The sequence below is a fragment of the Corvus moneduloides genome, chromosome 2 (genome assembly GCF_009650955.1).
Source record: "Corvus moneduloides isolate bCorMon1 chromosome 2, bCorMon1.pri, whole genome shotgun sequence".
NCBI classification, from domain to species: Eukaryota; Metazoa; Chordata; class Aves; order Passeriformes; family Corvidae; genus Corvus; species Corvus moneduloides.
Window position 1 is genome coordinate 30384612 of NC_045477.1, and position 16811 is coordinate 30401422.

The 16811-nt window shown below is 43.0% G+C and overlaps 1 protein-coding gene across 1 annotated transcript; it reads right to left on the bottom strand.

Annotated features, from left to right (window-relative positions):
- Window positions 1-234: 234 nt before the first annotated feature.
- Window positions 235-16798, bottom strand: FKBP4 (FKBP prolyl isomerase 4). Its single transcript, XM_032098900.1, has 10 exons — window positions 16523-16798; window positions 12888-13032; window positions 11541-11683; window positions 7570-7690; window positions 6838-6994; window positions 5697-5787; window positions 5267-5350; window positions 4400-4585; window positions 3617-3856; window positions 235-528 (listed from the first exon to the last, which is right to left on the bottom strand). The coding sequence occupies exons 1-10, from the start codon at window positions 16604-16606 to the stop codon at window positions 430-432; spliced, it is 1350 nt and encodes a 449-aa protein (XP_031954791.1). The 5' UTR covers window positions 16607-16798; the 3' UTR covers window positions 235-429.
- Window positions 16799-16811: the final 13 nt, after the last annotated feature.

The following is a 16811-nucleotide window of genomic DNA, read 5'->3' on the forward strand; positions in this document are numbered from 1 at the left end:
TGCCCAGAGAAGCTGTGGCTGCCCCATCCCTGGAAGTGTCCAAGGCCAGGCCAGATGGAACTCTGAGCAACCTGGTCTAGTGAAGGGTGTCCCTGTCCATGGCAGGGGGGTTGGAACTAGATCTTTGAGGTCCCTTCCAACTCAAGCCATTCTATGATTCTATGAAAATGCAAATAAACCAAGCAGAGTAAATCCAGACAGAACCCAAACAGTAACAGAGGCTGAATGAATAAATAAAAGTCACTAGGATTAAACCAGATTTATGCTGCCACTCAGCTTCTTGAACAGCCACATAAAGCTGTAACTGACTGTGGTGTAGTGGCTTCAGCCTCTGCTCCCTTGAAGCCACAATCCAACCAGGTAGAAAAATAAAGGTCTAATTCACTGGAAATTCTTTCATTTACAAAACTAATGGAATAGGGTTTGTTTTTATGCTTCTGCTTCAACTTCTGATTTATCTTCAACTCCATTCTGCGCATCTTTCATTTCTGCATCTTCAGTGTGGCTTGTCTGAAGAGTAGCAGATGACTAAATGGAGAGACAAAGAAAATACATTAATTTGTTATACAAAACTGCTAGCACAAACATTGTTTGATTCTTATCATTTGCAAAGCTTCTCTACGCTGCAAGACTGAATTAAGATATTAGGATCTTCAGCCAAGAGAAACCAAAAATTTTCACGCATCTAAGTAACCAGAAGCAGTGAGGAGGCCAAAATATAATACTGGTATGAGATGGTTGTGGTTCTTAATGAGGCCTGCACAAACTTGCCACGCAACCATTTCTCAGAAGTCTTTTAACTGAAATTTATTCAGAAAACTTCTGCAAGAACTGCTTTTGCCCTGCTTCAGTATCAGTGTGATTCATTTCCAGCCATTCCCATGGCTGACCCCAACCCAACTTGTACGAGGCACGCTTGCACTCAGCGTAAGAAGAAATATCTTTGTTGGACAACTAGTTCTGTGAAGAGACACTTCAACTCAACAACAGTGATTTGGACATCCTGTGCAAGAGCTTAGCTGGAAGAAAATATGATCAGGCAATGTGGCTGCTCTAAAGCCCTCTCCTTTGGGCATCTTCCTCATAAAAAGGTGTGGAAGGCAGAGGTCCAAGGTCAGCTTTTACAATAGGACATAACCAGCACATCCTGGCCTTGGAATAATTTTCAAACACAGTAAAGGAAGGTAAAAATGTCTTGGCTTACTCATCTCAAAACCTAGTGCAATGAAATCGCTATTCCACCTGTCAGCCCAGCATCTTGAATCATCTGTTCTATGATGATCTTAGATGAGAACCAGACAAAAAACAAGCAAAGTCTTAAGCATGCAATGCTGGGAAAGGGGAATAGGAGGGGCAGAATCCTTAAAAATCTTACGCCAACTTGGCTGCACCACAAAACTACACTTAAAAGAATATTAATGCATCAAAGGTCAGTTTTTCATCCTTAGAAGCATTCTGTAAAGCACACAAAAGCTAAGTCTTCTCGCCACAGAAAATCTGTTAGCTAGCAACCCTGGGCTTAGGATAAGGTGACCCTGACCTTCAAAAATTCACACTTCACTTATGTGAACTTTCAAATTAATGAAATGAACTACTGATGCAAGAGTGCCTGTTGAATTTAACAGACTGTGTCAGGAACATCAGAACTGGTCTGAGCTACCTTCTTAGCAATCAGAAGACATTTAGTAAGCAAACTCTCTTCTCCAGAACTTTGAACTTCTACTACACCACCATTAACAAATACTGCTAGAGTAAAGCAACATTATAAATGCAGTAAGAGGAAAACAAGTTTTTCTTGCAAAAAAACTACCTCAAGACTGGCCCAGAGAGTAAGCATCCTTTACAGTTAATAGTTCCATCAATCCCATTTCATATAAAACCATATCCTTTTAAAGTAGGCCAAATGGCTCAGAGAAAAAAAATCCAACACATTGCACATTCCCAAGATCATCTAACTTGTTGGGAACCATTTACCAGACCAGTGGCATTCAGGCCTGTATCAGCAATAGCACGTCCAGCAGGACCAGGGCAGTGGTTGTCCTCCTGTACTTGGCAATGGTGAGGCCACACCTCAAATCCAGTGCTAGATGCCAAACAATAACCTTTCATTTACATTTGGTTGGAGTCCAACCCAATGAATTCTACAACTTTAAAATGATTCCCAAACAGTCTGCATGCAAAGACTACGAGTCTGTCTTTTGCTGAGAATATTACTCTACCACTTATCTGTCTTAGGAACTGAAGAAAGCATGCATGAAAGCTTTACTTTTAGTGGGTATAGCTTTTTTCAGCAATCCACTCTTCCTCTCTTCACAAATCTTGCTGTGTCCCACACCTAGTGGAGGAAGCTGGATCCCCAGCAGCTGTGCTAGCCGAAAGGAACCTTCACAACAGAGCCTGACAGCTGGCAATTAAATCTTGCCTTTTCTAAAGTGAAGATGCCTAACAGTGAAATAATTCTAGTTTAGTTGCTGTATCTTTATCTTCCTGAGATTTTTTATTAAAGCCTACCGAAATTAAGGTACTGCATGGCTTTACATGTCTAGAAGGAGAGAATACTTTCTTTCAAGGTCCAGTACTCAAGGACTGTTGACATCAGCCTGCTTTAGCCAAAAAAATAAGAGACAGAGTAAAGTATTTCATGTAGGAAATTGTCAGCTGACAGTCTGAAATGGCTGAACTGTCAGGATACACTCTGAGGACACTGTGCCTCTGGAAAGGCTCAATGACATAGTTAACCAAAGGAGATTAATGTACCAATATCCGACAATTTTTTATATTCTCCATGCATATTCTGGAAAGGTGAAAATAACCTCACAAGATACAAGGTTCTGTACTCCCCAGCGTTACAGAGGAAATTTGAGGCTGATATAAATCCTGTATTTATCTGAGAAGGTACAGGTCTATCTTGTCCTTCTAGACCATCAGATTTAAGGAAAAGAGAAGGTTTTCTTAGGATATGTGATTCTCACCAGTAACCTGGAATGTTTCTTGCTAGCCAATACAATCTTGTTATAACCTGTATTCACATACTGCCATTATTAACTGAACTAGTATTTACTAAAATTCTAGTGAAAGCTTATTAGCAAAACCATCCACACACAGCAGAATAATGACACTTCATAATCAATCTGTGGCATCTGAAACGGAGACCATCAATCACATCTTAATGTCTCCATGAGAAGCAAGATGGTGCTGAGCACCCTCTGTATGACAGACACAAGTTCTCACTAGATGGGCCCCCCAGGCACCAGAACAGCCGGTTCTTCACAACAGGTTCTAGAAGAATAGGTGTTTTTTTCAGTTCTGGAACATTATTATGTTTGCGTCTCATCACTGCAACTGCTTTCTGATTAACACTGCTCTGCCGCAAATTCAGTTGAAACAGGTAAAAGCTTTCTGTGCAATGGTTGGTACTGCTGGTTTTCCTGTTCAAACAAGATGACCTAAGAATTTTGACTGTTGGCATTTTGAGTTCCATCCCTGCTCCCCAAAGCAGTCTACTTGAGTGTTCTCCAGCTATAATTATTGGTACTAAGTAAGCTGAGTACCTAAACCACTGTTCCTTGTCTAACACGACACCACCTCCTGTAATCTCTGGAGTAGTGTTTCTTACCTTTAGGTCTTTGTCTGCAAGCCTTTGGAACATGTTGGCGTACATCTTTTTCTCCTTCTCATGCTGCTCCCGTATTTTTTGCTGACAAGTCACCAGTTGCACTTTGGCAGCTTTGTTACTTGGATAAAGTTGTATCACTTTCTGGAAATCTGCTCGGGCCAGCTCAAAGTCATTGACAGCCAAGTGTGCTTCTCCACGCCGGAAGAGGCCTTTTTCATTGTTGCTATCCAATTCGAGTGCCTGCATTCAAAAAAACCCCAAAGCCAAACCACAGTCAGTAATTACTTTTCTTTTATAAAAATGATATGCAGTCAGAACACCAGAGACTGCTAGGAACTGCACCTTCTGATGTAGACCTATGAGTCTTGTCAGGGCTTACTAATAAAGTGAGTGGAATGCAGTAGAGGTAAGTACAAAGAGAAATGAATATAGTAGGCTATTTGACAAGAGAACCAGCCAGTCTGAGATTTAGTCAGGCACTAATCCTGCTCTTTGAAAGACCTCTGCCAACATGACTACCTTCACCACATCTCAAGTGTTTCTAATTTCTAAATACTTGAATATTCTCAATGTAGCAGCAAGTTAGTAAAAGATGTTCAAAGGGCACTAATTATGAAAATAATTTGTTGGATATTTTTAGCGTACTAAAAATTCTGTACTACCCAAATGCCAGCTGGTAACAAAGACCAAACACCACACGGCCTGTTGTCCCTAAAATTTTTAAAGCAAGAGATAAACTGTCAGACTGCTTGTGCAGCTTAAGAATAAACAAACTCCTACTACCTTGTTGCAGTTCTCCAAAGCCTGGGAGTATTCCTTTAGCTTGAGATGGCACATAGCTAGATTAAGGTGGGCAGCGAGCCTCAAGCTTTTGGCTTTTGATTCCTCCTCCTCGGAGAGTCCGGACTCATGCTCCAGCCATGACACAATCTTCTTGTACTGTAATGCTGCCCGCTTGTACTTCCCCTCCTGCAAACAAGGCAGTTCAATTATCACACAGCTCATCACAGTACCTTTTATCTCCTTCTTGTCCCTTTCGCCTACTTTGAGCAACAGATCTAAAATAACCCATTTGATCAAAAAGTAATTTCTATCATCAAAAATATCCTATTTCTGAGAGCCATTCCTGCACAGGATCAGCAAATCTTTAGGAATACTTAACTGGTTCCCCACTAGAACTAGGGGTATATGCCAGCATTGATGCTTCACTGAACTCCTACATTATACTCAACTTCTGATGCAAAAATAAGGGAAGATGGGGCATTTTCAAAATGCAATACAAAGGTAATAGGAAACCCTTCCTTTAGCTGATTAAATTGCTTTAAACAGCTTCTCCACACATCTCCACCCAAATGAACGTTGTTCATTCACAGCACTGTCCCACAGCAGGAACTGAAATACTGTACACCCCCCAGTGTTATCTGTAGATACAGCAGACAGCTCTAACAGAGAGCTCCCTGCAGAGTTAGTTCTTCGGACAATACACCTGAGTTTCTTCTTCTTTTTAAGACACATTCCCCTCCAGTTCTCCCCATAAAATCTCACAGAATACCATGACCACCGCTCAGAAATGACAGAAGCTGTAATCATCATTATCAACTCATGACATGGACTAAGAAATGCTGCTATCACTTGGGGACTATAACTTACCTTGAAGTACTGAGTGCCTCTCTCCTTCACAATGCAGCTCTGTTCCAACTTCTCATCTGTGTTCATTTCCCAAGACTCCTTAGCCTACCCAAATAGGAACAGTTCAAGTCAATTTCAATACAACTTCTAGGGAAATCAAGTGGCTATGTTATTTCCCACTAACAGTATGATAGAGGTATGCTTGGCAAAGCAGAGCTTTGCACTGCTACTGGAAACCAGCCTAGAGCAGGAGAGATGGCAACAGACAGGGATACAGGAAGAATAAGGACCATTTCAGCCAAGAGCTCCCAGCATGTCACCAATACCTCTGGCAACAGTGGCCTCCCTGTTTCACATCACCGTTCAAGGATTCCATTGTCATCATTTAAACTGCACTCCCACTACTTCCCCCACCCCCGGATCTCTTTGGGATTTCATCTCTTGTCCCTACCTTTTCAAAGCTTTTGAGCTTCACTTCATACTGCAGCTCTGCATCTGGAGGGATCTTAAACTTCTCATTCCCAGCACTTCCAAAACCATAACTGTAAAATGGGGATGGGGAGGGAGAAACAAACATTATAAAGAATACAGTTCAAAACTATCCATTCAGCTATATTTGCTATATAGGAAGACGGAGACAAAAACCCCATGCAAATTTGGGATGTGCATAAATTATTATTACAAGACAAAGACTTGAAATATTCTAGGTACAATTCTAAAATTAGCAAGTAGAAGGTAGAAGAAAGTAAGAGAAACCTAGTGTTGACTTCATTAGTCTCTTAGCAGTTCCTATTATTTTATTATTTCTTTAGTTTACTTGAAAGAAAAGCAAGTAATCCCTCCATCAAGAAAAAAAAGCCAAACCAAAACAACCAACTTCCAAGTTATACCTATCATGTTTTATATTCATGGTCTGAAACTGTTGCCTTCCGAGCACCTGTATTTTAGTTCTATTCTTAGAAAAGCAAAGACAATAAATACCAAGATTAAAGTGAGCAGCTGCACACTTAACACACTGTTAATCAGCTGATGAACAGGAAATGCCTGCAGAAAGGTACTGCAGTGCAACTCCAGTAAGAAGCTGCATATTAGCAGGAAAACCATCTAGATCAAATTGCTTTGCTTTTCTGCTGCCACCAGGCTCAGTTCCAGTTTAAAAAAAAACTCAATAAAAACTGAAATAAATTAAAGTTTGATGAAAACAATCTGCGCAAGTCCACTTGTTTCAGATGTGTTCTCACTGTAAAGAGAAAATTCTGCCTATATCCAAGTCTACAAATGCACTATTTTACAGTAAGCAGTCATAAAGAGGGATCACAAAAATCTAAGTCAGAGAGCAACAACATTTTAAAAAAATATTCAGAGGTCAATGTTACAGAGACTTAACTAATTTTTTTCTGGAGTGCTACTGCTACATTATGAAGTGGCCAAGCAATCTTAGCTCGATACTTCTCATCTGTCAGTTTTTTGGGGCTGATCCAAGTTTTTACCACAGCACTGAAAGAAGCTGAAAGGCATTATGACAAAACATTTCTTTCTTGCCAGATGATTAGAATAAACCCTTCCAGTATCGAACACCAGAAACAGCATACCTGGGTTTGAGATAGAACACAGATTCCTCTGATTTCTCCATTTTTTGAATTGCTTTCTCCAGACCATGAGGAATATCGAAGTTTTCACCTTCTCCAATCTCAAACCGCAATTCCCGCTTGTCAAAAACACGATCTCCGTATCGGCCTTCAAACTGGACTGGTAACAAAAACCAGAACAAGGGAGAGAGAAATCAGAAGGCATCTATGTATGGCAGTGGGCAGGTATCCAGGAGCACACAGGGAGTTCTATACAGGCAGGCAGCACATACGAACTGCCAAAGCCCCCCTCTAGACAGTCTTTTCTCTTTTAGCAGCTACCTATGGCATGGTGGTTACAGGCAGCAAACAGAACTTCTGCTATTAAATTTAACAACCTCTCTTTTTCTGTTGTTCATTTAAGTGTTTGTTTTTTCCACTCCGACAACAAGTGCCAGAATGACTTCGCCTCTTGTTCCTCAGCACATGGAAACACTTTACGAGACTCAATCACCTTTTGTGATCAGATAAGCACTTCAACAGATTCAGTATCACCAGAAAACACAGTTCTGCTGGAAAATGTAAACCTTGCTAGAAATTTGAGAAGGAAAGCTTACTCTAGGTTTTTAAGTTACTTGGTGTAGAAAAGAGAAGCCACGTATTCCTCTCCTTCAGGACATGCAGCTGCAGATTGCGAAAAGGTTCTGCCATCCCACATGGCAAACCCATTTCCTATTTGTGTAACAACACACTTACTCTCTACAAGTGCATCCTCATTGGGCTTGGAGTAGCCCTCCCCTTTTTTACGGATTCTTCGGATGATGCCACCATCTTCTTCATCAGTGAGGTCCTCCCCCTTGAACTCAAAAAGTTCTATCTGTGGAGGGAAGAAAAGCCTTGCATTTATTCTCATTACACCAATTTAGTAACTCACAGAATTTGCTCTCCAGAGATCTTTGACACTTTAATCTAAACTTGCTGCTGCAATGAATTGTTTAGGATTTTTAAGAGCTAGTGTTAATGTAGGAGATAGGTATCCAGTCTGAATCTCTGAATCTTCACATGCTCTCCCAAGTAAGTGTACATCAGTTTCAAGTGGGAGTACCACGATGACATAGAAAAACAGTCTCGTTTCAAAAGATATTTGTTGTTGCTGCTATGAAGTGAAGAAAAAAAAATTCATATCCTATGTTTGAGTAAAACAATAGTGAAAACAGCACAAAAAAAGCAAGCCATTATAATCAGCACTGTTTAGACTACTTCATTAAAAAAAAAAAAAAAAAAAAAAAATCAGGGCTAATGCTGTGGAGGTTCCTGACGCTGGACTTAAGATACCTGGAATGCAAAAGGAATTTAGTATCTACCAGTACTTCCACTTTTTATTTTAATTGATACCTGGCAACAAATAATATTCTGGTCTTTCTCTTCAGTTAGTCTGAAACAAGTCATTCCTGAATAGTGATGATCATACAGGTGTGTCCTTCCCCTCTTTTTTTTCCCCCAGCCTGAACAATACTATTCTATGGAATAATCTATCTATTTATATTGCTCAGCAAAAGCAATCACGAGGAAGAAAAAAACAAAACCACCACCAGATTAAAAAAAAAAGAACTTGCAGACCACAGGACATGCATTATTTCATGTCATAGAGAAATGCTGATGTGATGACACAGGTAGAAAATCTCTTAATGCAAGTTTTAGAGGGTCTTTTGCAAGGCAATTTGTGCAAAATTTTGGTATGGTGATAAGCACTTGCAGAAGAACCCTACCGATATTGTGTTAAGTAACAAAAAGTAAACCCAGGTAAAACTAAAAAAGTGGAAACTTGGAAGGCTTTAGCTGCTTGAGAGTCATACTAGCCAGGAACTAATTTAACCTAACAAAACTGCGGAAAATTTTCTGGATCTAAACTCCGACCCACACCCCCAAATCAGGACACACCCAGCACTGCTTACTTGTTGCAGCCAGTGAGCCCCAGGCTATTTTGTCAGTGAAGCACAAAACCATCACAGGCAGCTTTGGTGCTTTTCTTTCTCCCCTTTTCCCTTCAACATTACTGCCTAGGCAGGCATTAGGGGACATCATGAATGAAACACTACTTTTATCTAAAAACATACCCAGAAAATGGAGAGGCCAGACTGGCAGCTTTCAGAAAAGCCCAGCGGGAAGTGAATAGCCTGGGGGACTACACCGCATGGACCCAGTAGTAGCCTGATGGAACAAATCCCATCTTTCAGTTCCTGCTTTTATTTATCCCAATGCCAGGTTTTACCTCTTGTTGCAGGACAATGAAAGCTTCTCTGCTTTCTGCTGTCCACGTGCATCCTCTGTAGTAGTGCTAAGCCCTTAAGAATGCTCTCCCCTGTGCTGCCAAGGTAGAAGGCCTTGAGCTTTTAGCTTGTATTTCAATCATCAGCTCAGCCCTGATTACACCTGGTGTCACTTGCATAGGAGCACACAGCACTCCAACAAGTGTAGTTTGATCCAATGTAAGTAAGCCATGAGTAATTTCAGATTTCTAGGTAAGAAAATGCTGTTTGTGAACCACTCTAAATGATACTACTTTTCAGAAATAATGGTACTAATTTTGATGTACTCAAAGTGAGTAAGTTGTCATCCCTTAGAGGACCTGCTACCTGCTAGCAATATTTTTTTAATCCTTCCACACATAATATATCTTTAATCCTATTATTCAGAAGCCCATGGGAAAAAAAAAAAAAAAAGAAATGCAAATACACTATCCAAATGTAAAGCAAATAGAACATCCAATTATGTGAAGGCCTGGCCTGGCACCTGGCCTGTACCAGCAAGAGTGTGGCCAGCAGGACCAGGGCAGTGATTGTCCCCCATATTGGGCACTGGTGACACCATTCCTCAAATCGTGTGTTCAGTTTTGGGCCTTTCAATCCAGGAAGTACATTGAGGTGCTGGAGCATGTCCAGAGAAGGGCAACAGAGCTGGGGAAGGTTCTGAAGCACAAGTCCTATGAGGAGCTGCTGAGGGATCTGGGGGTGTTTAGCCTGGAGAGAGAGAGGGTCTGGGGGAGAACCATCTCATTTTCTACAAATCCCTGAAAGGAGGGTGTAGCCAGATGGGGTCAGTCCCTTCTTCCAAGTAACAGGTCACAGAACAAGAAGAAATGGCCTCAAGGTGCACCAGGGGAGGTTTAGAATGGATATTAGCATTAGAAGAGGCTGCCCAGGGAAGTGGTTGAGTCATCCTCCTGGAGGTATTTAGGTGTAGATGTGGCACTTGGGTTAATGGTTTAGTGATGGACTTGGCAGCATCAGATTTATGATTGGACTCGATGGTCCTGAAAGTCTTTTCCTACCTAAATGATTCTATGTATAATTTACCCTTCTTAACAGACACTCATTGTTTCCAACAAAATCTAAACAGACTTTCAGTCTTTATTCCATGAGCTATTTTTACCTTCCTCAGATATTAGATAAAACATTCACTTTCAGAGCAATCATCAGTTTTAAAACTTTCCTTATGCCCCTAACTGTAGGATTCCAGCATTCCATTCCATTGATTAAGTGCTTTAGAGCAAAGTAATTTTCAAAATCACACTTAAAAAGAAGAGTCTGCCTTCTCCCAGGTAGAATTTATTTTGAAGCAATTGTTGGCAAATTGAACTGTTTCAACAGTAAGAAAAACATATCCTCTCCAAACACTGTTGAGACTGTCAGGGTGTGCTCCAGAAAAAGCTTTAATGTCATCCTCCACGGAAAAATCAAACACAAGTCTCAGCATTCCGAGAAACCATTCTCACTTCTGAAATAACACACAAGAGACAGCTGCTATTTCCATCCCCTTTTGGGAAGGAGGGGGAAGATGTGGGGAGAAATGACTTTAAGATCAGTAGGAGACAAATTTTCTCCTCTCCTGGTGAGGTTGAGAGACACCAAGGATAACTGGGGCTCCATGCTCCCAAAGACATGCATCTCATCCCCAGGAGACCAGCTGGCCATGCGAGCTGTCAAACTGGGTTACCCAGCTGCCAAACTCAAGACTGCTGAGTCTGTCACAGGGACAAGGTGAGTGCACAGGACTTCAGCTATGGTGGCAAGATTGATCAGTGTAGCCTGGATGCACAGAGAGGCTTTGGTAATGAACCAGCAACCTGAATCCAAACTGGTTTCGTGGTGCTTTAAGGCTGACTAAAACACTCAGCCCTAAAGAAAAGAGTTCATAATTGCAGGGCTGTTGAAACATTGTATTCCAGCAGTTTACATGGGGCAATTACCTCTTTCCTCCCTGAAATAGCTTGTAAGAGATTACATTAATGTTGTAGAGAAAACACAAGTAAGTATGAAAAACTTATTGCTGAGGGCATTAATTGCTCTTTCTGTTGTTGAAAACTTCACAACATTTAACGTATCATTACTCTGTGTTATGAAGTGAAATAAAGATTTTGTTTTCTTAACTACTTCAGTCTGTCACTGAAATAGTCTGCCCTCCCAACCTGCGCTTTCCCACTGCAAATCACTCCGTAATTGCAAAATTACAACTGAATACTGAAGATCATTCAAGTGTTTTAGAAACTCAAAAAGAAGGGAACCCAAGCCATTACAGAGCAGTAGCAGCCAGACTAAAACTTTGTCCACACTACCCAAAACTGACCATATCATCTTCCTTAAAAAAACCTAACAATCCTGTTTTGAAGGGATATTGCATCACACATTTTTTCAAGCATACAGTTTTAGTGACCATCTCTCACTTACCTCAAATATCAGTGTAGCATTGGGAGGTATCTTTGGGGGGCTCCCAGCTGAGCCATAGGCATATTCTGGCTTACACGTAATCCGACAGATTTCACCAATCTTCATAGTGGCCACAGCAATGTCCCATGCTTTGATCACCTCACCTGTACAAGCCAAACGCAATCACACATGAAAAGCATGCTCAGCTGAAACTAAGCATCATCACTTTTGGTATACAAAAGCTAAGGCAGCAGAAATACTGAAGACCTTGTGCTCACTCTCATTTATGTAAATCAGTTTTAAGTCTAATCAAGTTCTAGAGTTTCCCAGGGACCCACATTTGGCACAAACATTTCTTCATTCTAGATGTAACAACCCTTTTCGCAGAATAACAGAACAGAGACACGGGCTGAAGTGCTTGGCACAGTTTCAAGTGTGAGGAAATAACAATAAACTCTTCCGAGAGGAAGGCCTTAGGGTGAGAGATTCCCTGCTCCTGTTTTGAAAACAATCCAAAACAGCCTTTTCTGTCTATACTTTATCAGCTGGCAAAAAACAGCACCAGTGGTAACTAAAAGTTACACACTTTTGTAACAGAAATGGGGAGGGAAGTAGCAGTATTCCTTCTAAAGGGAAGAAAAGTTGTAACAAAATCCTCTCTCTATTGCTGTTCCTTTCCACTCACCAAGCAGCCTTTCTATTAGTCTTGTATTAATACTTAATATCATCTCAAATTGCAGTGCAATTAATTTACCTCTTTTTAAAAAATGAGGTATTATCTATTTTTTAAAAAGCAGAAGGTAAGGAACTGCCAGGGAAGAATACAAGATTCAGTAATAAGATTTGCTGGAACAATGTTGCTTAGATTTTTGCATTCAAAAAATGAAAGATTTTGGTAATGAAGAAATGCACTGCTCAAAGATTAATATTTGGGTTAATTTGACAACTTTGTGGAGAAGAGAGTATGTTTCATCACAAGACAGCTGACAGCTGCCTCTTTGCACCCTGTCCCAGTATTCAGTCACAATTAAGGCTTTCCTGAACCAAGGTCTGCCCCCAGAAAAGCCCCAACCAACAAAATGCATATTCTGGCTATTTAACTACTCTTTATCTCTACATTTCAGGGGAGATTTGCTCTCCTGGAGTGCTTTGTCTGAGGCCTGTGAATTCTTCAGCAGGCCTCTCAAGCAGCTACACAGTTTTCTCATTCAGAAAAATCTCCAAGACATTCTGACTGGGTCACTCTAAGAGAATAAACTCTGAAAACAAGATTAAGCAGCAACTCTGAAAAGCAAAGGAGCCACACACACAAGGAAATACCATCTTAATTATCACCAAAACTGATCAACACCAAACACAAGATATTACCTTTCCCCAAGTCAAAAGAGAATTTGTCTCTTCTGTCCAGACTGGAGTCAAATTTTGTGCCATCGAGAAGCCATCCTGTGTAATGGACAGTGACTTTATCACCTATCATCGGATACTCTGTCCCACTGCCTTCTCTCTTGACAACCTGAGAAAAACAGCAATCAGCATTAAGATCACGGAAATAAAGTCTGCCCATTGGACACAAATTGCAGATACCTAGATGCTATGTGTTATCATTTGCAGTAGATGAAGGATTTGCAGGTTTCCTTCAGTCACCTGGAAATGGACTGGCTGTTCTTTCTGCAGATTAGCAGAGCTGCAAATGCAGAACCTCAAGATGGCTGTGCTGTGATACAGGAATTAAACAGGCAACAGTTGGCACCAGCTTACAGATCTCTGCATCCATCCTCAGCCGTGTCACTTACCTTGCCTCCACAAGATTTTAAATGTTCTTGAAACTTATACTGGCTAAGTATTAGGCAGGTTTTTTTTTTTCTTTATTCAAGTATTTGCCTCATCATCTACCGTCACACCCGAGCTTCGTGTTCTAGGCAAAGCACTTAAACAAGAGAATGAGGTGGTACTTTCCATGCAAAGTCGATTCCAATATGTAACCAGGCATCATTCAAACTAAACCAGGCAGTTTAATGAAGGTTAGCAGAGTCTCACCCCAAGCAGGTTAGTTCTATCAGCCTAGAGAGTAACACTTGAAAATTATTGTACCACAATAATTTTGTCTCCCCACAATTCTGACATGGATGGACAGCACCCCGCCTCACATACAGTTGCAAGGATTTGATTTTCTTCTCAGGGAGTTTCCCAGCCTGCCCAGCAAGACAAGTATTAAATAAACCTACACTATTCAGAAAGCAAGATGGGACAATCTCTCTGGTGTTCATTTGAAGTTTCTATAGAGAATAATAGTGACATATCTCATAGGCAAGGATGTAAGGCCTTGCCCATAACAAGAATTCTGAAGTTCACATTTGAATTTTCCCAAATACAGGTTGAAACTACCTAGCTCCGAGCCAAAGTTCTGCATTACCTTAGCCAGGCAAAAGGAGAGCAGTGCAGGACCCTATTTGCTTGCATCATGGAGACCTGGGAAACGTTCTGTTATACAAGATAAACATCTCTTCAAGGGCACTTACAAGGCATCCCTCCTTTAAATGTCGTGTTTCTATATCAATCATGTTTTTCACTGAAGGACGCAGACCTTTGGGAGTCTCCTTCACAAATTTCAGTTTCCTGCAACCCACCACTGTCAATCTCCCACCTGGCCTCCCACCATCCCTGCAACTGACTATACAACTGAAATGCCAGTACCCTCCATCCAAAGCCAAAGCTTCATCATCAACAGCTTCTGTCAGACTCTTAACAAGCTGAAAGCACCTCACTGAAAGCATAAAACACCAGAAAAAACCAACAAACAAACCAAACCTAGAAAAAATCCTGCTTGCTGTTTCCTAAGGAGAGGATGCTCAGCATGGAAAGGGATGCCTGACCTCACACAGCACACCATCCCTTTACCCCAACCAGCACCACAGCAGTTATTAGCATTACAAAACTCATCTACTGATGTCTCCCCAAGAAGGCAAAAGTTCAAGCAACCACTTATAGAGATAAGGGAACAGAAGTATGAGAAAAACACATGAATCAGGTAAGCAACCTAACCTACGCCATACTTAGATATATATCCATATAAAGCAGACACAAACTAGCACTTTAAAGGAGCCAGTCTGATGTAATTTTGAGAAATTAACTGCATTTAATGGAAATTTACTAAACTTCAGCAAATGCCATATTCTTGTGGTGTCATACCAAGGTATTCTAGGTAATAAATACCTCATTTTCATTACTTATACCGTTTATTCTTTTGCATTTGTTCTGTTTTGAAGAGACAAGTTTCACTTCTGAATATGGTAATCCTATTTTCTGTAAGGTTTACATTTTCTTTTCAGATGGAGAAGTAGAATCTTTCAGTTCATATAGGATTTCAAATGGTTTATCTCTAAACTTAAATACTTACTCTAGGAATTGTGCAAGCACATTCAGCAATATCAGGTAAAAAACTGTGGATACTATTCTGATATAATGCTAACAAGCAAATAAACACACTCCTGGAATCACTGCAACAATACTAGTACAAAACTGGTGTAGGTTAGTTCAGAGCTAGACCCTGATTTCAATAGATGCATTTCAGACTCCAGCAATTTCAAGAAAAATAAAATCCATGAAGGCTGGACTTCACAACCTCTACAGTATTTTGCTTATCAAGTCACAGTCTCAATTTTTGTGATTTTCACAAACTCTGTTCGTTTGCTAGTATTTTCTACTCCCCTCCTTTAAAAAAAATTAAGTAAAAAAAAAAAAAAAACCTCAAAAAACACCTGCTGATTCTCTATCCTCAAAAAGTAGGTACTGCATGAATTAGGCAGACCCTCACTGCCTTCTACCACGCTCAAGGGATCTGGGCAGCCATGCACATGAGAATTCTGACCTGATACTGTACTATGTGCAAAACCCAGAAATTCTCACCTAAGCATGCTAGCAGGAAACACGGGAAAGCAGGAATACAGAAGGCAACATCTTCAATCTGCTCCCTGATAACCCTCCTGAACGGGAGACAGCGCCTCCGTAGTGAACCCAGAATGCACAACCAGAAGGCTCCGAAGGTTAAACCCAGAATTTTGCCTTTTCTATGGCTCCCCTTTCTCCTTCTGAACACCGTAACTCCGAATTTTTACTGCGGCTGAATAATGATTCTAAATAATCGCTGAAGTTTTTAGCAGAGCCCACGGAAGTTTCTAGAGATATGGAAATAGGCAACGTCTGACAGAGGAAGTTCGCGCAACTCCCCCTCACGGTATAAATCCTGCTGCTGCCCTTATCGCCTGCCTTCCCAGTACAAAGGAGAGCAGCCGCGCCGCCTCGGCCGCGCCAGGGACCTGCCGGGCCGCCCGCCAAGCGGCACCGAGGGGCGGCCACGCCGCTCCGGCCGCCGGACCGCGCACCCCCGGGGCCGCCCGCGCTCGGAGCCTGAGGGGCGGCGCGGCCGCGCACAGCGGGCACGGACACCGAGCGCACGTGCGCTGCCGGGGCTCCATCTTTAATTCCCAGCCCCGGACACGTGCTGGGGGGGCGGGGATGGACTCGGACCCCAAAACCCGCGCTGCGAGCCAGACCGAGAGCCCGGCCCGCCTCGCCCCCCCGCATCCATTCCCCCCCCCAAACCGCGGGGAAAAGCCCGAACGCAGCGAGAAGCGCCTTTCCCCTACGCAGCCCCCCATGACCCCGCGCTCTCCCGGCGGGCAGCCCGGGCTCTGGCTCGCCTCAGGCGGGAGGAGCGGGGAGCCCCCCGGGCGGCCGGGCAGCGCTTGCGCAGCCGGGGCGCGCTCCCGCCCTCCGCGCTCCCCGCTGCTGTTGTTTAATCGCCCGCGCTGCGCCAGCCCTGCCTGCATGCCCGGGGACCGCCTCGTCCCCTTCCCCGCGGGGCACACAATGGGGCCGGTGGGGCTAGGGCGCCCGGGGAGCTAAGAGGAATGTTCCCCCTCTTTCCGTCCCCGCTCCCCCCCGGCGCGGGGACCCCTCCGAGCTAGCGCGGAGGCTGGGGATGGGGAGCAGTCGCTCGGTACCTTGAGGACGCCCTCATCCTGCTTGGGAGTGATGTCCACCCCTTCCAGGGGAGCCCCGTCCGCTTTCATCTCCTCCGCCGTCATGCCGCCTGTCGCTGCCACCTCTGCGCAGGGAAGGGCCGCCTCGCGGGGTCGGTGCTGCGGTGGGCACCGGGATGGGGCTGGGACAGCGCCTGGCTGCGCCTCCGGCTCCGGGCAGCGCGGGTGGGGGCGGGCGCCGCACGCCTCCTTCCCTGCTGCTCTCGCCGCAGCGCCGGCCCCTGGTCGCCGAGGGAGGAGGAGGAGGAGG